General features: G+C 43.7%; 1 protein-coding gene across 13 annotated transcripts in view; it reads right to left on the bottom strand.

Moving 5' to 3' along the window:
- The window catches only part of osbpl6 (oxysterol binding protein-like 6), a 224,950-nt gene that overhangs the window by 44,914 nt on the left and 153,264 nt on the right, over window positions 1–26,772 (bottom strand). For all 13 annotated transcript variants that reach the window (XM_068035503.1, XM_068035502.1, XM_068035501.1 and 10 more), the window contains 3 exons: window positions 18,201–18,454; window positions 16,791–16,928; window positions 12,902–12,965 (listed from right to left, as the gene is read on the bottom strand). In XM_068035503.1, the coding sequence (XP_067891604.1) occupies window positions 12,902–12,965; window positions 16,791–16,928; window positions 18,201–18,454 (456 nt within the window). The remainder of the gene's footprint in view (window positions 1–12,901; window positions 12,966–16,790; window positions 16,929–18,200; window positions 18,455–26,772) is intronic.

Below are 26,772 nucleotides of genomic sequence, written 5' to 3'. Positions count from 1 at the left end.
GAACAAACCTGATGGTGACCTGAAGCTAAATTAAATACCACCTAAGTAGTCAAAGGAAGGGTCAGGCCAGTAAATGACCAAAAAGGAGATATTCTTCTGGAGCAGAGGGTGTAGCTGAGGTACTAAATGAACATTTTTCATCTGACCACTAGAGAACAGAATGCTGCCAATGTAGCAGTAAAGGAGGAGGCAATAAATGGTTAAAGAGGAAATACTTAAAAGTTTGGCAGTCCTCAAGTAGAAAAGTCACCCAGTCTGGATGCGATGCATCCTCGGTTACTGAGGGAAATAAAGATGGAAACTGCGGAGCTTCTGGCCACAATCTTCCAATCCTCATTGGATATGGGAGTAGTGCCTGAGATCTGGAAGATCACAAATACTACATGCCTGTTTAAAAAAAGGGAGAGGATAAACCCAGCAACTACAGGCCAGTCAACTCCATGTGATGGGGAAAGTTTTACAGACAATAATCCTGGACAAAATTAATTGGCATTTGGAAAAGTATGGCTAATAAATGAAATTCATTTCAGATTTGTTATAGACAAATCGTGTTTGACTAACTTGCTTGAGTTCTTTGATGAAGTAACAAAGACGGTTGATGAAGGTTGTCTGATTGATGTGTATATGGATTTTCAAAGGTGTTTGACAAAGTACAAGAAAATAGATTTGTTGGCAAAATTAAAGCCCATGGAATTAAAGGGATAGTGGTAGGATGAATGCATAATTGGCAAGGGAACAGAAAGCATAAAGTGGTGGTGAACGGCTGTTTTTCAGACTGGAAGGAAATAATAACGTGGAGTCCCCCAAAATTGGTATTCTTTTTGATATATATTAATGAACTGATCTTGGTATACAGGGCATAATTTCAGGTGATACGAAACTTGGAAATGTAGTAAATAATGAGGAGGATAGTAACAGACTTCAGGAGGACATAGAAAGTCTCATGAAATGAGCAGACACTTGCCAGATGAAATTTAAAGCTGAGACGTGCGAAATTACATATTTCGGTCAGAAAATTGAAGAGAAACAATATAAACTAATTTCAAAAGGGGTGGAGGAACAGAAACCTGAGGGTGTATGTGCACAAATCTTTGAAGGTGGCAAGACAAGTTGAGAAGGCTGTTAGAAAAGCATATCGGATCCTTGGTTTTTATAATTGGAGAACAGAGCACAAAAGCAAGGAAGTTATACTAAACCTTTATAAAACACTCAGCTAGAGTATTGTGTTTAATTATGGGCACCACACTTTAGGAAGAATGTCAAGGCCTTAGAGAGTGTGCAGAAGAGATTTGCTAGATTTTAGTTTTATTCTCTCATAGGATGTGAGTGTTGCTGGCAAGGCCAGCATCCTTAATTGCCTTGACAACTAAATCCCGTGCGAGGCCATTTCAGAGGGCAGTTAAGAGTCAACCACATTGCTGTGGATCTGGAGTCACATGTGGGCCAGACCAGCAGATTTCCTTCCTTAAAAGACATTAGTGAACCAGATGGGTTTTTACAACAAATCGATGATAGTTTCAAGGCACCATTACAGAGACTAGCTTTCAATTCCAGATTGTTTTCATTAATTAATTGGTTATTAATTAACTGAAGTTATTAATTAATTGAATTTAAATTCCACCAGCTGCTATGGTGGGATTTGAACACATGTCCCCAGGGCATTGGCTTGGGCCTCTGGAGTAGTAGTTCAGTGACATTACCACTACACCACCATCTCCCCCAATGGCATCAGAGATGGCTTAGGCCTCTGGAGTAGTAGTTCAGTGACATTACCACTACACCACCATCTCCCCCAATGGCATCAGAGATGGCTTAGGCCTCTGGAGTAGTAGTTCAGTGACATTACCACTACACCACCATCTCCCCCAATGGCACCAGAGATGAGATTCTTCAGTTATGTGGAGAGAGTGGAGAAGACTGGAGGATAGCTAATGTTGGGCCTTTATTTAAGAAGGTTGGCAGGGATAAGCCAGGGAACTACAGGCTGGTGAGCCTTACATCAGTGGTGGGGAAGTTATTGGAAGGGATTCTGAGAGATAGGATTTATAGGCATTGGAAAGGCAAGGTCTGATTAGGGATATTCAGCATGGCTTTGTGCGTGGGAAATCATGTCTCACGAATTTGATTGAGTTTTTTGAGGAGGTGACCAAGAGGATTGACGAGGGCAGGGCGGTGGACGTTGTCTACATGGACTTTAGCAAAGTCTTTGACAACCTCCCGCATGCTATGCTGGTCTGGAAGGTTCGAACACATGGGATCCAGAGTGAGCTAGCCAACTGAATACAAAATTGGCTTGGTGATAGGAGGCAGAGGGTGGTAGTGGAGGGTTGTTTTTCAGATTGGAGGCCAGTAACCAGCGGTGTGCCGCAGGGATCGGTGCTGGGCCCTCTGTTGTTTGTCATATATATTAATGACTTGGATGTGAATGTAGGGGGCATGATTAGTAAGTTTGCAGATGACACCAAAATTGATGGTATAGTGGACAGTTGTCTCAGGTTACAACAGGATATAGATCAACTGGGAAAGTGGGCAAGGGAGTGGCAAATGGAATTTAATGCAGACAAGTGCAAAGTGATGCATTTTGGAAAGTTAAATCAGGACAGGACATATACAGTGAATGGCAGGGTCCTGGGGAGTGTTGTTGAGCAGAGAGACCTTGGGGTGCAAGTTCATAGTTCCCTGAAAGTGGCAACACAGGTGGACAGGGTGGTGAAGAAGGCGTATGGCATGCTTGCCTTCATCGGCTGAAGCACTGAGTTCAAGAGTTGGAACGTCATGTTACAGTTGTACATAACGCTGGTTAGGCTGCATTTGGAGTACTGTGTGCAGTTCTGGTTGCCACACTACAGGAAAGATGTGATTAAGCATTGAGAGGGTGCAGAAAAGATTCACAAGCATGTTGTCTGGTTTGGAGGCTTTGAGTTATAAAGAGAGATTGGATAGGCTGGGTCTGTTTTCCCTGGAGCAAAGGAGGCTGAGAGGGGACATGATAGAGCTATATAAAATTATGAGAGGCATAGATAGGGTAGATAGCCAGAGTCTGTTTCCCATGGTAGGGATGACTAAAACTAGAGGGCATGGATTTAAGGTGAGAGGGAGGAGGTTTAAAGGGGATCAAAAGGGTCAATCTTTCCCACAAAGAATAGTGGGTATCTGGAATGAGCTGCCTGAGGAGGTGGTGGAGGCAGGAACAGTAGCAACATTTAAGAGGCATCTGGACAGGTACTTGAATGAGCAAGGAATAGAGGGATATGGAATTAATGCAGGCAGGTGGGATTAGTATAAATAGGCATTGTGGTTGGCATGGATGCGGTGGGCTGAAGGGCCTGTTTCTATGCTGTACGACTCTATGACTCTGAGAAAGTTGCTCTCGTTAGAGCAGAGAAGGTTAGAAGAGATTTGATAGAGGTATCCAAAATCATGAATGGTTTTGATAGCGTAAATAAGGAGAAACTGTTTTCAATGGCAGAAGGGTCAATAACTAGAGGACACAGATTTCAGTTGCTTGGCAAAAGAATCAGAGGTGACATCAGGATTTTTTTACACAGCGAGTTGTTGTGATCTGAAATGTACTGTGGGAGCAAATTCAATAGTAACATTCAAAAGTGAATTGGATAAATATTAGAAGGAAAAAAACTGACAGGGCAATGGGGAAAGAGCACGGGAGTGGGATTAATTGGATAGCTCTTTGAAAGAGCTGACTCAGGCGGGATTGGCTGAATGGGTTGTATCACTCTGATTCTATAAATTCGATCACATATTGCTGTTGCAACATCATGGGCTGGATTTTATAAACTCGTGTGCTGCACGCCAAAGAGTCATCGCAATCATAAGTGGGCAGCTCATTTAAATAGCTGGGCGGGCCGCGGGCCGCCCCCCTCCCCCCCCCCCTCCCCCTCCAACCCCTCCAACCCCAATCATTTTTAAGGATCTGTCAGCTCTACCGGCTTATTTAAATATTTAAAGATAGATGGAATAAAATTAAATAAATATATTTCTTTCGCTCTCTCCCACCCCCCCATAACAATTAAATTAGTTATTTGCTTATCCCCCCTCAAAACACTTAACCATCTGACCTCCCCCCCCACAAACTGCACAAAGTTTAAACTACAACACTTCCCATCATCCCCTACAGCCTGATGTTAATTTGACGCCATTCCCCCCACCTACCCCCACAGTGACAAACTTAACTCCTCCCCCCTCTCCACCAGTGTTCCACCTCGTTTCCCTGGACAGGGTTCCAAAGGCGGGGGAGTGCCAGCTGCCAGGCCGAAGATCATTGGGGGTCATGAAGATGAGATGTAAGTATATTTAAATTTATTAATTGCATTGATTTGAATATTGAAATTGTGGTCCCGTCGCCCAGCAGCGGGGAGGTCACCACGGTTTCTCACCGCCGGCGGGAGGCTCCGGCCGGGCCCTGCTGGCGTCGAGGTCCGTGGCAGGCCTCATCCGGCGGCATCTTCAGGCCCTCCTCGCCACGGATCCCGACATCAAGGGCTCCTTAAAATCCAGCCCCAACTTAACACATCTACACCCAGTGACATCTTCAAAACTGAGCACCCAGTGTACAAAATCATAGTATTGCAATGCCTATTTTTCACATACACGTATGCTGTATTTATTGTGCGTTTTGTTTCACATACTTAAAACATCATACTTGTCTGTATGCATTTTTTATATCATTTCAAAAAATGTAAAATCACAACTGAAGAGATAAGCAATGCACCAATTAAACAAAGAAAAAGTAGGTCAACTTTTAAAACAAAACTAAAAAATGATGAAAATAACCAATTCAGAAAAAATGATTAGAAAATAATACCGATTAATTATGAAATTAATCGAAGTATTTCTCAAAGATCTATTTGGTTGCTATCTTTCTGCAACTAAGCTGAGGACTCACTACTGGAAATAAGTCTTCTAACATAATAAGGGAACAGAATTACAAGCCGGCTCAGGACATTGCAATACTAGGTGGCTCAACCAGCCTTTAGGCCAGGAGAAAAGTAGATTGGAGAGGGAGGGAAGCACTCTTTCCCCTCCTGACCCCACATAAATAATTAAAAACTTACCATTAGGCCTTGATTTTGGCTGAAAACCACTTGAAACCATATGGACTGTGCGGCTAAGTGTGATTGAAATTGTTCCACATATTAAAAACATCAGGGATTACAGGGATAGTGCAGGAAAATGGTGTTGAAGTAGAAGATCAGCCATAATCTCAATGAATGGTGGAGCGGGTTTGAAGGAATGAGTGGCCTACTCCTGCTCCTATTTCTTATGTTCTTGTGGTGTTAATGTAATGTTGGGTGAAAGTTACTAGCACAACTGAGGTAAAACGGACACACATGGTATCTGTGTGCACTAAGTTGCTATTTTATGGTGTGTTGATGGGCGTTCTCCACCGCGCAGCCGAGGGTGGGTTTGTTGCCGCTGATCTATCCACTGAGGCGCCAGCAGCATAATGGCCAACAGCAGGCTCAATAACTGCCCTGCAAGAATATCAGGAGAGGTAAGGCACGGGTAAAAATTAATCACAGCAGAAAATAGGGAGGGGAGAATATCAGTTGGAGGTTTTATTTTATTCGTTTATGGGATGTGGGCGTTGCTGGCCAGGCCAGCATTTATTGCCCATCCCTAATTGCTCTCGAGAAGGTGGTGGTTACCGCCTTCTTGAACCGCTGCAGTCCATGTGGTGTAGGTGCACCCACAGTGCTGTTAGAAAGGGAGTTCCAGGATCTTGACCCAGCAACAGTGAAGAAACGGTGATATAGTTCCAAGTCAGGATGGTGTTTGGCTTGGAGAGGAACTAGCAGGTGGTGATGTTCCCATGCATCTGATGCCCTTGTCCTTCCAGATGGTAGAGGTTACAGGTTTGGAAGGTACTATCCAAGCAGCCTTGGTGAGTTGCTGCAGTGCATCTTGTAGATGGTACACATTTGCTGTCACTGTGCATCGGTGGTGGAGGGAATGAATGTTAAAGGTGGTGGATAGGATGCCAATCAAGCGGGCTGCTTTGTCCTGGATGGTGTTGAGCTTTTTGAATGTTGTTGGAACTGCACTCATCCAGGCAAGTGGAGAGTATTCCATCACACTCCTGGCCTGTGCCTTGTACATGGTGGGCTGTCTTTGGGGAGTCATGAGGGTGAGTTACTTGTGCAGAATTCCCACCTTTAACCTGCTCTTGTAGCCACAGTATTTATATGGCTGCTCCAGTTCAGCTTTTGGTCAATGGTAACCCCCAAGATGTAGATATTGGGGGATTCAGCAATGGTAATGTCATTAAATGTCAAGGGGAGATGGTTGGATTCTCTCTTGTTTGAGATGATCATTGCCTGGCACTTGTGTGGTGCGAATGTAATTTGCCACTTATCAGCCCAAGCCTGAATGTTGTCCAGGTCTTGCTGCATATGGACACTGACTGCTTCAGTATCTGAGGAGTCACAAATGGTGAACATTGTGCAATCATTGGTAAACATCCCCACTTCTGACCATATGCTGGAGGTTATTGATGAAGCAGCTGAAGATGGTTGGGCCTAGGACACTACCCAGCGGAACTCCTGCAGTGATGTCCTGGAGCTCAGATGATTGACCTCCAACAACAACAACCATCTTCCTTTGTGCTAGTTGTGACTCCAACCAGGGCAGAGTTCTCCCCCTGATTCCAGTTTTGCTAGGGCTCCTTGATGCCATACTTGGTCGAATGTTGCCTTGATGTCAAGGGCGGTCATTCTCACCTGTGTGGCATGGTTGCAGCAACGAAATGGGACATAGCTGGCAGGGCAGCAGCTGCACTCATAACATGAGTTGGTTTCTTTTCCATGTGTAGATCCTGAGCTAATCCCATGAAGGTTTTTATTTAATTCCAATTATTTTTGAAACACACATGGTCAGGTATTACATCCATAGCATATGGCATATGTACTTTGCACGGTACTGCTAGGCCATAATTAAGAGTACAGTGTGCAATTTTGGATGCTCCTTATCAAAAGAACATTAAAGCCATAGAAAACATATAGCATAGATTCACCAGGATGATGTCAGAGATGGGAAACTACAGTAATCAGGACAGATATGAGATACTGGGACTATCCCACTGAGAGGAATTTAGCATTATTAATATTATGAAGGATTTTATTAGAGCGAATAAACAAAAGATGATTTCCTCTGATTACAGAGTCAGTAATGAAAGATTGTCAATTTAAAATATTCACTCAGAGTTAGAATTGTTGGAGCATAGAAAGTTTTGCCATGGGGTGTGGTTGAGGCAGAAACTATCGCATAATTTAAGGGAAAATCAGATAAATACTTGAAGAAAAGGAAGACTAGGACTATGGGGACAGTGTGGGATTAGTTTTGGATTGCTCTACCAAAGAGCCAGCACAGATGTGATGGGCTGAGTGGCCTCCTTTTGTACCACAAACCTCTATGGTTCTACTCTTCGCTGAAGAGACTCACCAAGGTAGCAGGCTACAGTTCCCAGTGTATATTTGTGTTTCCAATTTAAATTTTTAATGATTTCTACCAAGTGTGTGCCAGAGCATGATGTTTGCAACACTGCTCCCCACCCCACTCCTCTGCTATCTCTTACTGGTGAAGAACTGTCAACTAAAACGGTCGAAGAAATGTTTACAAGTAGTTACAGTTATTTAAGTGCGTCTTTCTGCATCAAAGTGAAACATGAAGTATTACATTTTTGAATTGTATGATGTAATTTTCATGGCTACTATATTGAAGCATCAGTTTATTACATCACATTACCTGTGCAACAAGTGATGCCATGTCAAGATAAATAGCAAAACATGAAAACTTAGACCAACATAAAAACTGAAAATTCTAGAAGCACTTTACCATTATTCAAGTTTGAAGGCAGATTCTGATTAAAAGTCCTGAATTCAAAATATGTTTATTTAAGCAGAAATGTTTAGTAACACTATGTACTGCCAGGAAGGTATTTAGTAAATTAGGAAAGCTGAAAATTAGTTTTTAAAAAAAAAAGTTTTATACATCTCTTGGTACTTTCTATAAAAATCCAGATGCCAAACAGATGGAATGTAAATGTAAATTATTGTGCCCCTGTGAGATATGCAGATATTTATTCATTTACTTCTAGAACATGATGAAATAAATGTCTTAAAAAATTATTTCAAAATACTCTCACTGATGAAGCGAAGCCCTCCCTCCACCCTCCCAGTTTCGCATCTAAAAGGCCTCCCATTTTAACAGCATAACCTCATTCAGCAATGTCACAGGAACTCTGATAATAAAGATACACTGAGATTAGCATGTGCCCATGTCCATCCCATCTCAGGTGTCATGGCTGATATTCGAAATAGGCATCACACTTGTACCTAGCATCATAGAATGACACAGTACAGAAATCGGCCCATTCAGCCCATTGTGCCTCTGCTGGCACTTAGAAAGAGCTATCCAATTAGTCCCACTCCGCTGCTCTTTCCTCATAGCCTTGCACATTTCCCTCCCTTCAAGTATTTATCCAATTCCCTTTTAAAAAAATATTTAATCTGTTTACACCACCCTTTCAGATAGTGGATTTCAGATCATAACAATTCACTGCATGAATTTTTTCTTCATGCCACCTCTAATTCTTTTGCCAATCACCTTAAATCTGTATCCTCTGCTTACCAATCCTTCTGCCACTGGGAACAATTTCTCTTTATTTACGCATCAAAACCCTTCATAATTTTGAATATCTCTATCAAATCTCCTTTTAACCTTGACTGTTCTAAGAACAATCCCAGTTTCTTTTGTCTTTCCATTTAACTGAAGTCTTTCATCCCTCGTACCTAGTAAATCTCCTCTGCATCCTTTCTAATATCTTGATATCCTTCCTAAACTGTGGTGTCCAGAACTGGACATAATACTCCAGTTTGAGGCCTAACTAGTGTTTTACAAATGTGTAGCACAACTTCATTGCTTTTGTACTCTATACCTCTATTTATTAAGTCAAGGATTCCATATATCCTTTTAAAGTCTTCTCAATTTGTCCTGCTACTGTCAAAGACTTGTGTACATACAACCCTGAGTCTCTCTGTTCCTGCAACCCTTTAACATTGTACCATTTATTTTATATTGGCACTCATCATTCTTCCTCCCAAAATGAATCACTTACACTTTTCTGCGTTAAATTAAATCTGCCATGGGTCTGTCCATTTCATCAGTCTATTTCCCTCTGGAGTCTGTTCTTATTCACCTTACTGTTTACTACATTTCCATGTCATCAGAAAACGTTGAAATTATGCACTGTCCAGGTCATTAATATATAACAAAAAGAGCAGTGATCCCCACCTGACGGATACCACAAATCCCACCAGTACTCTCTGCTTTCTGTTCCTTAGTTATTTACATATCCATACAGCCACTGCCTCTTTAATCCTATGGGCTTCAATTTTGCTAATAAGTTTACCTTATCAATCTTTCAAAAATCCATATGCACAACATCAGTCCTCTCTGTTACTTCATTAAGGAACTCAATCAAGTTCGTCAAACACAATTTTCCTTTAAGAAATCCATTCTGGTTTTTATCTATGAAATCATATTTCTCCAAGTGCTATTTAACTTTGTCCCAGATTATGGTGGCTAAATGTTGCCCTACCACCGACATTAGGCTGATTGACCTTTGGTGGCTGGGTTTATCTCTTTCCCGTTTTTTTGAACAGGGGAGTAACATTTGCAAACCTCCTCTCCATGTCTAAAGAGGATTGGAAGATTTTGACCACAGCCTCTGCATTTTCCACCCTTACTTCCTTCAGCAACCTTGGATGCATCCCATTCGAACCAGGTGACTTTTCTACTTGATTAAACTTCATATTCATTAAGCCACAAGAGCCATAGCTAAAATAAGTGAGTGGATAAATCAAATGTAGGCAAACCTGTACAGAAATAGACAAAAAGCTGCCAAGAGCATATAAAAGCAAAAGGCAGTTAGCAAAAGCTACTGAGCCCACGCCCAACCTTTTCACTGTAGTCCTGGAATTATTTTCTCTTCAGGTTCTTATCCAATTCCCTTTTGAAAGCCATGACTGAATCTGCCTCCACCACACTCTCAAGCAGTGCATTCCAGATCCTAACCACTCGCTGTGTAAAAAAATTCTTCCTCATGTCTCTGTTGTTTGTTTTGCCAATCACCCTGGTTCTCATCTGTTCTGCCGACGGGAACAGTTTTTCTCTATCTACTCGGTCTAGACCCCTAGGGTTTGAATGCCTTTATCAGATCTCCTCTCATCCTTCCCTTTTTTAAGGAGAATAACCCTAGCTTCTCCATTCTATCCACATAACTGAAATCCCTCATCCCTGGATCCATTTTCATAAATCTTTTCTGCACCCTCTCCAATGCCGTTGCATCTTTCCTAAGGTGTGGTGCTAGAATTGGAAACAATGCCTCAGTTGAAGCTGAACCAGTATTTTATAAAGGTTCATCATAACTTCCTTGCTTTTGTTCTCAATGCTTCTATTTATAAAGCCCAGGATCCCGTATGCTTTTTTAACCGCTTTCGCAACCTGCCCTGCCATCTTCAACGATTTGTGTACGAATCGCCCAGATCCCTCTGTTCATGCATCTCCCTTTGTTTTGTATTGCTTCTCCTCATCCTTGCTACCAAAAATGTATCACTTCACACTTCTCTGCATTAAACTTCATCTGCCATGTGTCCATCTATTCCACCAGTCTGTCCATGTTACATCCATGACAAATAAAAGATTCCACTGAAATATTGGCATTGCTTAAATTTTGTTTTATAATTCATTTTAAATGTTTATACCACCTGCATTTCTTCATAGAGTCATAGTGTTATACAGGACAGAAACAGGCCGTTCGGCCCATCGTGTCTGTGCCGGCCATCAAGCACCTATCTATTCTAATCCCATTTTCCAGCACTTGGCCCATAGCCTTGTATGCTATTCATGTTTATCCCAAAACTGAGAAACAACCAGCAAAACAAAATAAATGTAAATGGCGGAAATTCTGAAGAGTTTACACCATTCTTTACGTTTGGAGAAAGTTTCTGAATAAATGTCCTGAATTTAGTTAGCCATGTTTATTTAAGCAGAATCTTTTTAGTTTGTGGAATGAAGTTTGGCAAAGAAGCAAAGTTGAAAATTGATTTGAACTTTTCTTAAGTTTTATATATGTCTCAGTTTTTGCTATAAAACTTCAGATCCTAAACAGATTAATGGCATAAGTAAAAAGCTACATTCACTCTATTAGACATGCAGAAATTTATTGAAGTAACTGTGGTATTCAAGTGAAAAAATGTTTTCATTTATGTTGTCATGCAGACCCCCACCTGCCAAGAATGAGGCATATTAATTTTGTCATATGAACATTAATTTTAAACTGTTGCTGGAGTGAAGAAATGACGTTTGAAGATCACCAGACACTGGGCTGGAAGGACATTTGTATACTAAGAGATGCTGATTGTGGAGACAAAGGGCTATTCCCTGCTCCAATTAACCCAAATTGATTTTGATCACCAGACATTGAAGGTGTAAAGAAGCGCATTCCAGGCCCTACTAAAATGATACAATCCACAGAGCCAGGACTGGTTAAACCAGCTGGTCACATGACTAACTGGTCCAGGTTTTTTTTGAACTAGCTACAGGACAGTTTGAATTCAGCAGTGTGCAACTGAAGCTGGAACAAGGAAGCCACTCTCTTTCTCCCAAGCCACCGGACCCATGGAAGACATTCGAGAGAGAAAAGACTCCTACATCGGAACAAGTTGAAGCGTGAAATGGGCCCCAACGAATTGCAAGACATACTGGCAACCAAAGATTCACTATTGAACTTAAAGGACTGTAACTACCAGATCTTGCCTCAAACTTTTCCCCTTTATTCCTTCTACTTTTTCTGTCTCTAACTGTGTGTGCATGCTAGCCTGGTCACGCCGCATATTCGTAGTCGCTAACCGGATTAGAGTTTAATATCAATAAACTTCTACCTTTCTTGTTTAAATCTAAGGAAACCTATCTGATTTCTTTGCCTTACAATTGGAGCAGTGAACAAGGACTCACTAAGGGGGAGCTAAAAACACACTGTTTTAAAATTGCATCCCCTGCTACAGTTAAACCAGGCAAAGGCAGCGAGGGAACCCCTAGACCCCTTCTCACCTGGTCATACGATGTTCAGTGGTGAATAGAAACAGGAACAAACCAGAAACAAATATTGCACTAACTTGTTCTATTACAAATCTATTTCCAAATTCTTTCAATGACAATATAAACCTTTTGCCAGCCAATCCCCAGCATCCTTCCCTCACAACAATTTAAGCTCTGGCTCTCCTTGAGGCATGTCATTCGAGATCTAATAATGTATAAATTTAAAAAAAAGGTCTTGCACCCAAAGCTTTCAGCTACTTCAAACATCACACTTCAGAAGACCAATCCAAATAAGTGACCTGGAGATAACTTGGTCTTTCCATAAGGAGAGGGACCAACCAGGCACCAATCTGGAGAAACATCCGACACCAAGATCAATTTAATTGATCGTTGGATGTGCCTATTTAAACTACATCCTCACACAGAATACCTTATCTGCAGTTTTAAAGCAACAAGTCAGGTTAGTACTTAGCATCGCAACTGTGCTCCAGATTCTATGAACACCATCACAGGAGATGCCATCAATAGTTGTATGCTTTATCATCATGTCCTTTTATAAATACATAGAGAAAAAACTGATTCAGCAATAAAAAGGTAAGGCTTGTGTAAAAATGAACATTCAAGTGAGAACTCAAAAATACTTCCAGTGATCCAATGCTGTAGCTCTTAGAGTTATACTGCCTACATTGAAATATATATACTCCCCTCACTTCACAACTCAATCATCTAGGTGGAAAATTAAGTCTCATTTTCTGTTTTAAAAAATATTAGACTAAGTGTATACCTTGCCAGAACACAAATTTCTTTGATTCACAATGACAGGCGGAGATGGGTGGATGGTGGCTGACCTGGAAAATGAAAATATTGAAAAATTTTGAAAAGGCAAAGGAGCATCTGTTTACATAAAAGCAAAATACTGCGGATGCTGGAAATCTGAAACAAAAACAAGAAATGCTGGATTCACTCAGCAGGTCTGGCAGCATCTGTGGAAAGAGAAGCAGAGTTAACGTTTCGGGTCAGTGACCCTTCTTCGGAACTGACAAATATTAGAAAAGTCACAGATTAGAAACAAGTGAGGTGGGGGTTGGGCAAGAGATAACAAAGGAGAAGGTGCAGATTGGACCAGGCCACATAGCTGACCAAAAGGTCACAGAGCAAAGGCAAACAATATGTTAATGGTGTTTTGAAAGACAAAGCATTAGTACAGATTAGGTGTGAATATACTGAATATAGAACATCAGCAAGTGCAAACCTGAAGAAAAACAACCTGAAAAAAACAGTGGGTAAGCAAACTGAACAAACTAAGATGAAATGAAATAAATGCAAAAAATGTAAAAAGGAATGCAAAAAAAAAAGGAAGAAAAAATAACTAAAAATGAAAGTAAAGTGGGGGGCTGTCATGCTCTGAAATTATTGAACTCAATGTTCAGTCCGGCAGGCTGTAGTGTGCCTAATCGGTAGATGAGATGCTGTTCCTCGAGCTTGCGTTGATGTTCACTGGAACACTGCAGCAATCCCAGGACAGAGATGTGAGCATGAGAGCAGGGGGGAGTGTTGAAATGGCAAGCAACCGGAAGCTCAGGGTCCTGCTTGCGGACTGAGCGGAGATGTTCCGCAAAGCGGTCACCCAGTCTGCGCTTGGTCTCCCCAATGTAGAGGAGACCACACTGTGAGCAGCGAATACAGTATACTACATTGAAAGAAGTACAAGTAAATCGCTGCTTCACCTGAAAGGAGTGTTTGGGGCCTGGGATAGTGAGGAGAGAGGAGGTAAATGGGCAGGTATTACACCTCCTGCGATTGCAAGGGAAGGTGCCCTGGGACGGGGACGAGGTGGTGGGGGTAATGGAGGAGTGGACCAGGGTGTCGCGGAGGGAACGATCCCTTCGGAATGCTGACAGGGGAAGGGAGGGGAAGATGCGACTGGTAGTGGCATCACGCTGGAGGTGGCGAAAATGGCGGAGGATGATCCTTTGGATATGGAGGCTGGTGGGATGAAAAGTGAGGACAAGGGGAACCCTGTCACGGTTCTGGGAGGGAGGGGAAGGGGTGAGGGTAGAGGTGCGGGGAATGGGTCGGACACGGTTGAGGGCCCTGTCAACCACAGTGGGGGGAAATCCTCGGTTGAGGAAAAAGGAGGTCATATCAGAAGCACCGTCATGGAAGGTAGCATCATCAGAGCAGATGCGTCGGAGACGGAGAAACTGGGAGAATGGAATGGAGTCCTTACAGGAGGTAGGGTGTGAAGAAGTGTAGTCGAGGTAGCTGTGGGAGTCAGTGGGCTTATAATGGATATTGGTAGACAACCTATCCCCAGAGATGGAGACAGAGAAGTCGAGGAAGGGAAGGGAGCATCTGTTTACTTTTTATTGTACAATATACATATTATTTAAAGGAAATAATTGGCAGTAAGGGTTATCAATTCCTTCATTTCTACAGCAACATGGAAGGCTTCAGGTGCCAACAATATTTCAAACATTCAAATATTGTAAACAGCCATTGTAAACTTGTCATGCTGTAGTTGTGATCCTTTAGCACTTCCACTGGCCGAAGGGTGCAACTACAGCATGACAAGTTTACATCGGTAGTTTTCATTCTAAATGCAGACATAGGAACTTATAAAGATATGCTGACAGAAAGTCCGCACAGATGTAAATATTTACTATATTATGGAACAGATATCATGTAATGTAACAAAAACACATCTTGCTAGAAACACACAGCAAGTCAGGCACACCATTTGTGCATAGAAGCAAAAGTCAATGTTTCAGAACCTGGTTTTAGACTTCCAACATCAGGAGTTTTTTTTTTGGTTTTCGGTCACTATGTTGGACTAGGTCACGAATTAAAATTCCATTCAGCTAAGTTGTAAAATTGAATTCAATCAAGCTGCGAAGTTATGGGCTAGCATAAGTGATGGTCAAACAAGACCAAGGAAATTGCCTGTGGATTCCCACCTACTGCCTTCAACTAAGAAATCACTATTCCTCCATGTTGAATGCCATTTGGAGCAAGTACTGAAGAAAGCAAGGGCACAAAGGATATTATGGGTGGGTAACTTCAACACTGACCACCAAGAATGGGTCAGGAGCACGAATTCTGACTGAGATGGTCAACCCCTGAAGGACACAGTCGCTAGACTGGGCCTGCATCACATGGTGCACGAACCAACATGAGGGAACAGCCATCTTGGCCTCACTCTCACCAACATAGCTGTTGCAAATATCATTGGTAAGAGTGGCCACTGTCCAGTACTTATGAAGACACCATCTCATCTTCTCAGTGAAGGCACTCTCCATTATGTAGTGTGATACTACCACTGTGCTAAGAGCAACAGAATAAGAAAAAATCTAGCAGCCCAAATCTGGATCTTGGTGAGGTGCTGTGATCCGTCAATTTGAGCAGAATTATATACTTCCACAATCTGTAACTTCGTGGACCATCATATCCCTCACTCCTCCATGATAGTAAGCTGGGAGGCCAACCCTGGTTCAATGGGACTGCAGCTGGATGTGCAAGCAGCAGCATCAGGCATACCTTAGAATGAGTTAGCAACCTAGTGATATTACAACACAAAGCTACCTGCATGTGAAATACCAAATGCAGCACATTATAGACAAAATTAAGCAACCCACAACCAACAAATTAAGCAAAGCTCTGTAGTCCTACCATTTGCAGTCAAGAACAGTGATAAAGATTCAGGCAATTAACAGAAGGAGGCAGCTTCTCAATATCCCTAACCTTAATGATGGTGGAGCCCAGAATGAGTGCAAAAGACAAATTTGAACAGATATGCCAAGTGAAAAATCCTATTTTGCTTCTTCCTAAAGTTTCCACTATCATAGATGTCAATCTAGTTCCGTCCACATGGCATTAAACAGCAGCTGGGTGCACAGAATACAGTGAGGCTATAGGCCCTGATAACATCTAGCTGCAGTGCTGAAGATCTGCACTCTTCAGCTGGCTCCCTAGCAAAGCCATCCAAGGTAGCTATGACATTGGCATCTATCCAACAACATGGAACATTGTCCACATATGTCCTAACCACAAGGGAAAGATAAATCTCACCCAACCAATTACCACCTTATCAGCCTCCTCTCAAACATCAGCAAAATTACAGTAGTAATCAAAGTACCATCAACCAACCCCTAATTCCAATAATTTTCTCACTAATCCTCAGTTCAGGTTCTGCCAGAACCACTCAGCTTTTGACCTTGTCACAACTTTGATCCAATCTGGAGCTAAATACTAGAGGAGAAGTGACATCAAGACAGCATTCAACCAAATCTGGTGGGCCTCAGGGCTTCTGTTTGTGTTGCTTATGCGGTGCTGATTTTGTGCCCGAGGACAGGCCCACTTGAAATTCTACCCTTATATGTTTAATTCTTTGAGTTGAACAAAAAAAACCTTATTCTATGTAGAGTGAATGCATTTAAGATGATATCTTTCAATGGACAGATCAGTTATATTTTATTCATGGTCCCTTTACATGTCTTAGAATGCTGAGATATTCTGGATCAGTGGAGATGTTACATTTCTTCACTTTTACTGTGTAATTGAAAAGCTATTTATGATGATTTAATAGTAAAGTAGAACAGTTGAGAATAAAAAAAAGTTTTCTCTTTTAGACTAATAGATGTTTATGAAGTAATGGATTAGGAAATGAATCATACCTGTTCTGCAAAAAACCTGAATCCTTTGTCTTCTCGAATACATTCATATGTCTCTCCAAGCACTGGATTAAAGGGTTTAAATGTAGCTCTGTAATATGTTGTAGCATATCCTGAAACTGCAAATGTAGCAACCATAACCTAGAAATTTAGGACAGAATGAAGATGGAAATATATAAAGTCATAAAAAGGTAGAACACAATACACAGATATTCAGAATCTGTATTTATCATAACTTCAGTTATATTATTTCAGTCTAGTTTTTTTAGCAAAATTACTCAGGTCAAATAACCATTATGGTGCATGCACAAAACATTCAAGATTTCAATTTTAGACACCAGTGGAAAGACAATATTGATTTTAATTTTCTAAATTGCATTCTAGTAAAGTGTAAAAATTGCATTTTAATTTACAATATCAGAATTTGTCTTCTGATTATGCAAGTTCAATGTACCAACAGTAACATTACAATCTCCAGTTTAATACTGGCAGCAACATTATTCCACTTTGGTAGGAAGAATAGAAAAGCAGTACATTATTTGATTGGAGAGAGAGTGCAGAACTCTATGGTACAGAGGGATCTGAGTGTCCTGGTACATGAATCACAAAGTTATCACGCAGGTACAGTAAGTGATTAGGAAGGCAAATGGAATGTTGGCATGTATTGCAAGAGAATCGAGGATAAAAGTAGGGAAGTGTTGCTGCAGCTGTACAGGGCCTTAGTTAGACCACATTAGGAGTACTGTGTACAGTTTTGGTCTCCTTACTTAAGAAAGGATATAACTGCATTAGAAGCAGTTTAGAGCAGGCTCACTTGACTGATTCCTGGGATGAAGGGGTTGTCTTATGAGGAAAGGTTGAGCAGGTTGGGCCATACTCATTGGAGTTAAGAAGAATGAGAGGTGACCCTATTGAAACATATAAGATCCTGAGGGGACTTGACAGGGTGGATGTTGAAAGGATGTTTCCTCTTGCGGAGGAGTCTAGAACTAGGGGACACTGTTTAAAAATTAGGGATCCCCGTTTAAGACTGAGAGTTGACAGTCTGTGGAATTCTCTTCCCGAGAGAGCAGTGGAGGCTGGGTCATTGAATATATTGAAGGCTGAGTTGGACAGAATTTTGATCGACCAGGGAGTCAAGGGTTAGGTGGGGGGGTGAGGGGGGCGCAGTCAGGAAAGTGGAGTTGAGGCCACAATCAGATCAGCCATGATCTTATTGAGCAGGCTCGAGGGGCCAAATTACCTACTCCTGCTCCTAATTCTTGTGTTCTTGTATTACTCAACATCAAATGCTGAGGTTTACAAGGTTCATTTTTTTTTAATAGGAGGAATGGATCAGAACAAACAGTAAAATGTTTAAATAAACAATGACATTCAGTTACAAAATAAAAGATCTAATCCGCTCTAGATTACCATTCGGTCGTATGGATCATCTGTTTCAGCAGCCTTGTCTAACAATTCAGAATATTCCAATTCTTCACATAGATGCTGCAGAGTATTGAGAGGTTCATTCAGCTCAACAGGCATGGAGACCTTGGACAGGTCTTTCCCAATGTTATTTCTCAAAATATTCCAGAGATTGATGCTACTGGTGTCAGGTGATGGTGCCGGAAGACAAGTACGTCTGCCGTTTCGAAATGCACCACTAACGAGCTCTCCGTTAGATACTGTAACAAGATAAGTTAATCAGACACATATTATGGTGTCATTCTTATAAACTAGCTCAAAACATTAACTAGCACTTCCTTAATGTTACGGATATTTAACATTTAGCCAATGGACTTGCTACAAATAAAGTAGCAAAATAAGACACACATCAGCAATGTTCCCTCTAAAGAATGTGCACGTGTGGCTGGGTAACAATCTGGAATGTACCGTGCATTGACATAAACAGGCCACTCACCAGGGAGCTTGAGTTGTGGGGGGCGGTGACAGGGTGGGCGGTGACAGGGTGGGGGTGGGGGACGCTGAGCATCAAACCCCAACCACAAAGTTGCAAGTTGCTTTGAAGAGAGCAGGAAAAAATACAGCTCCAATTGGAGGAGTAGCAAACGTGGAGAAAGGGAATCTGGGCAGCAAGCTTGAGTGTGCGAAGGGGAGGTGTTTCTGGAAATGAGCAGCACATGGCAAGAATGGGAAGGTGCCAAGCAGCCAGACAAGGCCTCAGAGCCTCCCGAGAGGCTGTGCTTCAAAAGATGAGAGCGCTCCAGGGTCATCAGCCAAGGCTTCCGGAGGGGGGTGTGCGGGGAGACTCGAGATAATTCCTTAGTACTGGGCCGGCTTGTGAGGCTGGTTGGAGGGGGCGGGGGGGGGGGGGCGGTGTGGGGTGATGAGCCAGATGAAAGTGATGCGGCCCTTTGCAGCATCTGGTTACCAGTCCTGGATTACACCTAGACTCAGTACTCCCCATTCAGCAGCTCTCAATGGCCCAGGATTAAACCTGGAGCCAAATGGTCCCCAAAAACCCAAAGGACTAAAGGTCACAAACCTAGTGGGCAAAGCCCATCATGATCACAGAAACACAGCCAGTCGGGGGTGAAGTTGTTCAATGGAGTTAGACTCAGTGAACATTTAATGCCTACTGCAGGGCAGGTTTATAATGCAGGCTGGGTTATTGATCGGGGGGAAAATGGGAGCAGTGAGAGGAGAGAGAGAATAGGGGCAGTGTGAGGAGAGGGAGAATAGGAGCAGTGGGAGGAGAGGGAGAATAGAGGCAGGGGGAGGAGAGGGAGAACAGGAGCTGTGTGAGGAGAGGGAGAATAGAGGCGGTGGGAGGGGAGGGAGAACAGGAGCTGGGTGAGGAGAGGGAGAATAGAGGCGGTGGGAGGAGAGGGAGAATAGGGGCAGTGTGAGGAGGCAGAATAGGGGCAGTGAGGAGAGGGAGAATAGAGGCAGTGTGAGGAGGCAGAATAGGGGCAGTGTGAGGAGAGGGAGAATAGGGACAGTGTGAGGAGGCAGAATAGGGACAGTATGAGGAGGCAGAATAGGGACAGTATGAGGAGGCAGAATAGGGGCAGTGTGAGGAGGCAGAATAGGGGCAGTGTGAGGAGAGGCGGAATAGGGGCAGTATGAGGAGAGGTAGAATAGGGGTAGTGTGATGAGAGGTAGAATAGGGGAAGTGTGAGGAGGCAGATTAGGGGCAGTATGACGAGGTAGAGTAGGGGCAGTGTGATGAGAGGTAGAATAGGGGCAGTGTGATCAGAGGTAGAATAGGGGCAGTGTGATCAGAGGTAGAATAGGGGCAGTGTGATGAGAGGCAGAATAGGGGCAGTGTGATGAGAGGCAGAATAGGGACAGTGAGGAGGGGGAGAATAGGGACAGTGTGATGAGAGGTAGAATAGGTGCAGTGTGATGAGAGGCAGAATAGGGGCAGTGTGATGAGAGGCAGAATAGGGGCAGTGTGATGAGAGGCAGAATAGGGGCAGTGTGGTGAGAGGTAGAATAGGGACTGTGTGATGAGAGGCAGAATAGGGGGAGTGTGATGAGAGGCAGAATAGGGGCAGTGTGATGAGAGGCAGAATAGGGGCAGTGTGAGGAGAGGTAGAATAGGGACAGTGTGAGGAGAGGTAGAATAGGGACAGTGTGAGGAGGCAGAATAGGGGCAGTGTGAGGAGGCAGAATAGGGGCAGTGTGAGGAGAGGCAGAATAGGGGCAGAGTGAGGAGAGGCAGAATAGGGGCAGTGTGATGAGAGGCAGAATAGGGGCAGTGTGATGAGAGGCAGAATAGGGGCAGAGTGAGGAGAGGCAGAATAGGGGCAGTGTGATGAGAGGCAGAATAGGGGCAGTGTGAGGAGAGGCAGAATAGGGGCAGTGTGAGGAGAGGCAGAATAGGGGCAGTGTGAGGAGAGGCAGAATAGGAGCAGTGTGATGAGAGGTAGAATAGGGGCAGTGTGATGAGAGGTAGAATAGGGGCAGTGTGATGAGAGGCAGAACAGTGGCAGTGTGATGAGAGGCAGAATAGGGGCAGTGTGATGAGTGGTAGAATAGGGGCAGTGTGATGAGGTAGAATAGGAGCAGTGTGATGAGGTAGAATAGGAGCAGTGTGATGAGAGGTAGAATAGGAGCAGTGTGAGGAGAGGTAGAATAGGGGCAGTGTGATGAGAGGCAGAACAGTGGCAGTGTGATGAGAGGCAGAATAGGGACAGTGTGATGAGAGGTAGAATAGGGGCAGTGTGAGGAGAGGTAGAATAGGGGCAGTGTGATGAGAGGCAGAACAGTGGCAGTGTGATGAGAGGCAGAATAGGGACAGTGTGATGAGAGGTAGAATAGGAGCAGTGTGATGAGAGGCAGAATAGGAGCAGTGTGAGGAGAGGTAGAATAGGGGCAGTGTGATGAGAGGCAGAACAGTGGCAGTGTGATGAGAGGCAGAATAGGGACAGTGTGATGAGAGGTAGAATAGGGGCAGTGTGATGAGAGGCAGAATAGGGGCAGTGTGATGAGAGGCAGAATAGGGACAGTGTGATGAGAGGTAGAATAGGGACAGTGTGAGGAGGCAGAATAGGGGCAGTGTGATGAGAGGTAGAATAGGGGCAGTGTGATGAGAGGTAGAATAGGGGCAGTGTGATCAGAGGCAGAATAGGGGCAGTGTGATCAGAGGCAGAATAGGGGCAGTGTGGTGAAAGGTAGAATAGGGACTGTGTGATGAGAGGCAGAATAGGGGCAGTGTGATGAGAGGCAGAATAGGGGCAGTGTGATGAGAGGCAGAATAGGGGCAGTGTGATGAGAGGCAGAATAGGGGCAGTGTGATGAGAGGCAGAAAAGGGGCAGTGTGATGAGAGGCAGAATAGGGGCAGTGTGAGGAGAGGTAGAATAGGGGCAGTGTGAGGAGGCAGAATAGGGGCAGTGTGAGGAGGCAGAATAGGGGCAGTGTGATGAGAGGTAGAATAGGGGCAGTGTGATGAGAGGTAGAATAGGAGCAGTTTGAGGAGAGGTAAAATAGGGGCAGTGTGATGAGAGGTAGAATAGGGGCAGTGTGATGAGAGGTAGAATAGGGGCAGTGTGATGAGAGGTAGAACAGTGGCAGTGTGATGAGAGGCAGAATAGGGGCAGTGTGATGAGAGGTAGAATAGGGGCAGTGTGATGAGAGGCAGAATAGGGGCAGTGTGATGAGAGGTAGAATAGGGGCAGTGTGATGAGAGGTAGAATAGGAGCAGTGTAATGAGAGGTAGAATAGGGGCAGTGTGAGGAGGCAGAATAGGGGCAGTGTGAGGAGGCAGAATAGGGGCAGTGTGATGAGAGGTAGAATAGGGGCAGTGTGATGAGAGGTAGAATAGGAGCAGTTTGAGGAGAGGTAAAATAGGGGCAGTGTGATGAGAGGTAGAATAGGGGCAGTGTGATGAGAGGTAGAATAGGGGCAGTGTGATGAGAGGTAGAACAGTGGCAGTGTGATGAGAGGCAGAATAGGGGCAGTGTGATGAGAGGTAGAATAGGGGCAGTGTGATGAGAGGCAGAATAGGGGCAGTGTGATGAGAGGTAGAATAGGGGCAGTGTGATGAGAGGTAGAATAGGAGCAGTGTGATGAGAGGTAGAATAGGAGCAGTGTGAGGCGAGGTAGAATAGGGGCAGTGTGATGAGAGGCAGAATAGGAGCAGTGTGATGAGAGGCAGAATAGGAGCAGTGTGATGAGAGGCAGAATAGGGGCAGTGTGATGAGAGGCAGAATAGGGGCAGTGTGATGAGAGGCAGAATAGGGGCAGTGTGATGAGAGGTAGAATAGGGACAGTGTGATGAGAGGTAGAATAGGGGCAGTGTGATCAGAGGCAGAATAGGGGCAGTGTGGTGAGAGGTAGAATAGGGACTGTGTGATGAGAGGCAGAATAGGGGCAGTGTGATGAGAGGCAGAAAAGGGGCAGTGTGATGAGAGGCAGAATAGGGGCAGTGTGAGGAGAGGTAAAATAGGGGCAGTGTGATGAGAGGTAGAATAGGGGCAGTGTGATGAGAGGTAGAATAGGGGCAGTGTGATGAGAGGTAGAATAGGGGCAGTGTGATGAGAGGTAGAATAGGAGCAGTTTGAGGAGAGGTAGAATAGGGGCAGTGTGAGGAGGCAGAATAGGGGCAGTGTGATGAGAGGTAGAATAGGGGCAGTGTGATGAGAGGTAGAATAGGAGCAGTTTGAGGAGAGGTAAAATAGGGGCAGTGTGATGAGAGGTAGAATAGGGGCAGTGTGATGAGAGGTAGAATAGGGGCAGTGTGATGAGAGGTAGAACAGTGGCAGTGTGATGAGAGGCAGAATAGGGGCAGTGTGATGAGAGGTAGAATAGGGGCAGTGTGATGAGAGGCAGAATAGGGGCAGTGTGATGAGAGGCAGAATAGGGACAGTGTGATGAGAGGCAGAATAGGGGCAGTGTGATGAGAGGCAGAATAGGAGCAGTGTGATGAGAGGCAGAATAGGGACAGTGTGATGAGAGGTAGAATAGGGGCAGTGTGATGAGAGGCAGAATAGGGGCAGTGTGATGAGAGGCAGAATAGGGGCAGTGTGATGAGAGGCAGAATAGGGGCAGTGTGATGAGAGGCAGAATAGGAGCAGTGTGAGGAGAGGCAGAATAGGGACAGTGTGAGGAGAGGCAGAATAGGGACAGTGTGAGGAGAGGCAGAATAGGGACAGTGTCAGGAGAGGCAGAATAGGGACAGTGTCAGGAGAGGCAGAATAGGGGCAGTGTGAGGAGAAAGAATAGGGGCAGTGTGAGGAGAGGCAGAATAGGAGCAGTGTGAGGAGAGGCAGAATAGGGACAGTGTGAGGAGAGGCAGAATAGGGACAGTGTGAGGAGAGGCAGAATCGGGGCAGTGTGAGGAGAGGCAGAATAGGGGCACTGTGAGGAGAAAGAATAGCAGCAGTTTGAGGAGAAAGAATAGGGGCAGTGTGATGAGAGGTAGAATAGGGGCAGTGTGAGGAGAGGTAGAATAGGGGCAGTGTGAGGAGAGGTAGAATAGGGGCAGTGTGAGGAGAGGTAGAATAGGGGCAGTGTGAGGAGAGGCAGAATAGGGGCAGTGTGATGAGAGGTAGAATAGGGGCAGTGTGATGAGAGGTAAAATAGGGGCAGTGTGATGAGAGGTAAAATAGGGGCAGTGTGATGAGAGGTAGAATCGGGGCAGTGTGATGAGAGGTAGAATCGGGGCAGTGTGATGAGAGGCAGAATAGGGGCAGTGTGAGGACAGGCAGAATAGGGACAGTGTGAGGAGAGGCAGAATAGGAACAGTGTGAGGAGAGGTAGAATAGGGACAGTGTGAGGAGAAAGAATAGGGGCAGTGTGAGGAGAGGCAGAATAGGGACAGTGTGAGGAGAGGCAGAATAGGGACAGTGTCAGGAGAGGCAGAATAGGGACAGTGTGAGGAGAGGTAGAATAGGGGCAGTGTGAGGAGAAAGAATAGGGGCAGTGTGAGGAGAGGCAGAATAGGAGCAGTGTGAGGAGAGGCAGAATAGGGACAGTGTGAGGAGAGGCAGAATCGGGGCAGTGTGAGGAGAGGCAGAATAGGGGCACTGTGAGGAGAAAGATTAGGAGCAGTGTGAGGAGAAAGAATAGGGGCAGTATGAGTAGGGCGAGAATAGGGGTAGTGTGAGGAGGAGGAGAGTGTGAGCAGTGTGAGCAAAGCAATTTTCCCTCTGAGGTGCACCCATACCCAGCTGCGCTGCAATCTGGAACATACTGCAAATTGAAGTAAGCAGGCCACTCACAACTGCGAGAAATTTCAGTGACTTTTAAAACGTAAAACTGACCTTGGACAAGAAATAGTGCCCAGTACAAAGAAAATTTAGAGGGAACGTTGCACATTAGTAAGCTTTAGCAACTGCTCGGAAGGACAGTTATTACAAATAATTTCCACCAGTTTAATTAACAGTTCACATACTCGTAGAATTTCCTCTTGTTTATAAAAAGAATAAAAAATGGTTGTAACCATAGAAACCATTTGTTGCACTGCCAAATGTGGTTGCATGTCTGGACCTGACAAGAAGTCAAAGATTCCAAGGCAATCAAATATTAACTGGAATGCAGTTTCATTATTCAATTGTTCATAATCACCCATAATTTATATATTGAAAGAATTACTCATGGAGGTGGGAAGCTTAAGTAATTATATTTTAAAATTAAATTGTATGCTGCTGCTGCACCTCTTTAAGATGTCACTACTGCATTCAAAATTAAAATTCATCTCAAGTACAAATGATATTCATTAGATCTGAACTCCCCTTCCTATTGGTTCAGTAGGCAGATCATCCTATCTTGTGAAACAGTTACACTGAGTGATATAAACGAGGAATTTCTGAGTAGTGGGGGTCGGATCTCTTCCATCTTTACACACTACCTCAGCCTTCACCAACTCTGTTCCTCCTCATCCCTTTTTTGCAGTTTCTTTTCCAGCTCTCCTCCAATCTGATTTGCCCCAGGAAATCAACATCTGTTTCTTCAACTGACTGCCTGACTTCTATAAAGCTCCCAACGGCTAAGCAATTGTCTCTTCTCAATCCCAAATATCTTCTGTTGCCAAACTGTTCCTATCCTGTTAACATCCCAATCCCCTTTAAAATGGATGTCATCCCTTTTCAAAAAGCCTACTCTCAGCTGTTCTATTCTGTCAAACTCACACCCCATCTGAGGCATGCACTTTCTTTCCAATGTCCATCAAGGCATCAACATTACCGACTTGAATAGTTACCTCTTCCACCAATCCCTTTAGAGTCTCTCCTATCTTAATTCTGACTCACCTACGGCATTAAGATCACCCTGGTCAAATTAACCAAGGAGACAAAATGTGACAGTGTTAATCACTTCATGTTCTTCCACTGCCTCTGTTTTATGGTTCATCTTCAGGGCACTGCTGTTGTACTTTGTTCTGGTTTGTCCTAGGCCAGTATTTGATCTTCTTTAAGAGTTTCTCCTGAGCCTGCATGATTACCTGCAAGTCCTAGGGTTCAATATCTGTCCTTCCTTATTTTTCATCTGCATGGCAGTAGTAGCAGGACATTTAGAAGATCATAATACAATCAAGCACAATCAACATGGTTTTATGAAAGGAAAACTGTGTTTGACAAATTTATTGGAGTTCTTTAAGAATGTAACCAGCAAAGTGGATATAGGGGAACCAGTAGCTATATTGTATTTGGATTTCCAAAAGGCATTCGATAAGGTGACACATAAAAGATTAATGTGCAAAATAAATGTTGGTGGTAATATATTAGCATGGATAGAGGATTGGTTAACCAAAAAAAGACATAGATTTGGGATAAATGGGTAATTTTCAGGTTGGCAAACTGTAACTAGTGGGGTGCCATAGGGACAAGTGCTGAGGCCTCAACTATTTACAATTTATATTAATGACTCAGAAGGAGGGGCCAAGTGTATTGCAGCCAAATTTGTTGACAATACAAAGATAACTGGGAAAGTAAGTTGTCTGGAGGACACTGTAAAGGGATAATGGATAGGTTAAATGACTGGGAAAAAATTTGGCAAATTGAGTATAATGTGGGAAAATGTGAGGTTATCCATTCTGGCAGGAATAGAAATGAGAGAGAGTACAGAGTGCTGTGGTACAGAGCGATCTGGATGTCCTCATACATGAAACACAAAACATCAGCATGAAGGTACAGTAATTAGGACGCCAAATGGAACGCTAGCCTTCATTGCAAGTGGGATGGAGTATTAAAAAGTAGGGATATCTTGCTACAGCTGCACTGACAATTGGTGAGACCACACCTAGAGCACTGCACAGAGTTTTGGTCTCCTCATTTAAGGAGGGACATATTTGCATTGGAAGCAGTTCAGAGAAGGTTCACTAGGCTGATTCCTGGGATGAAGGGGTTATCTTATGAGGAAAGATTGAGCAGGTTGGGTCTATATTCATTGGAGGTTAGAAGAATGAGAAGTGATCTTATTGAAACATTCTGAGGGGCATAGTTTCAGAATAAGGGGTCACCCATTTAAGAAGGAGATGGAGGAATTTTTTCTCTTGGAGGGTTGTGAATCTTTGGTATTCTCTACCCCAGACAGCAG

The sequence above is a fragment of the Heterodontus francisci genome, chromosome 7 (genome assembly GCF_036365525.1).
Source record: "Heterodontus francisci isolate sHetFra1 chromosome 7, sHetFra1.hap1, whole genome shotgun sequence".
NCBI classification, from domain to species: Eukaryota; Metazoa; Chordata; class Chondrichthyes; order Heterodontiformes; family Heterodontidae; genus Heterodontus; species Heterodontus francisci.
Note: the sequence above shows the minus strand (reverse complement) of the source record. Positions and strands in the feature narration are given on the sequence as shown.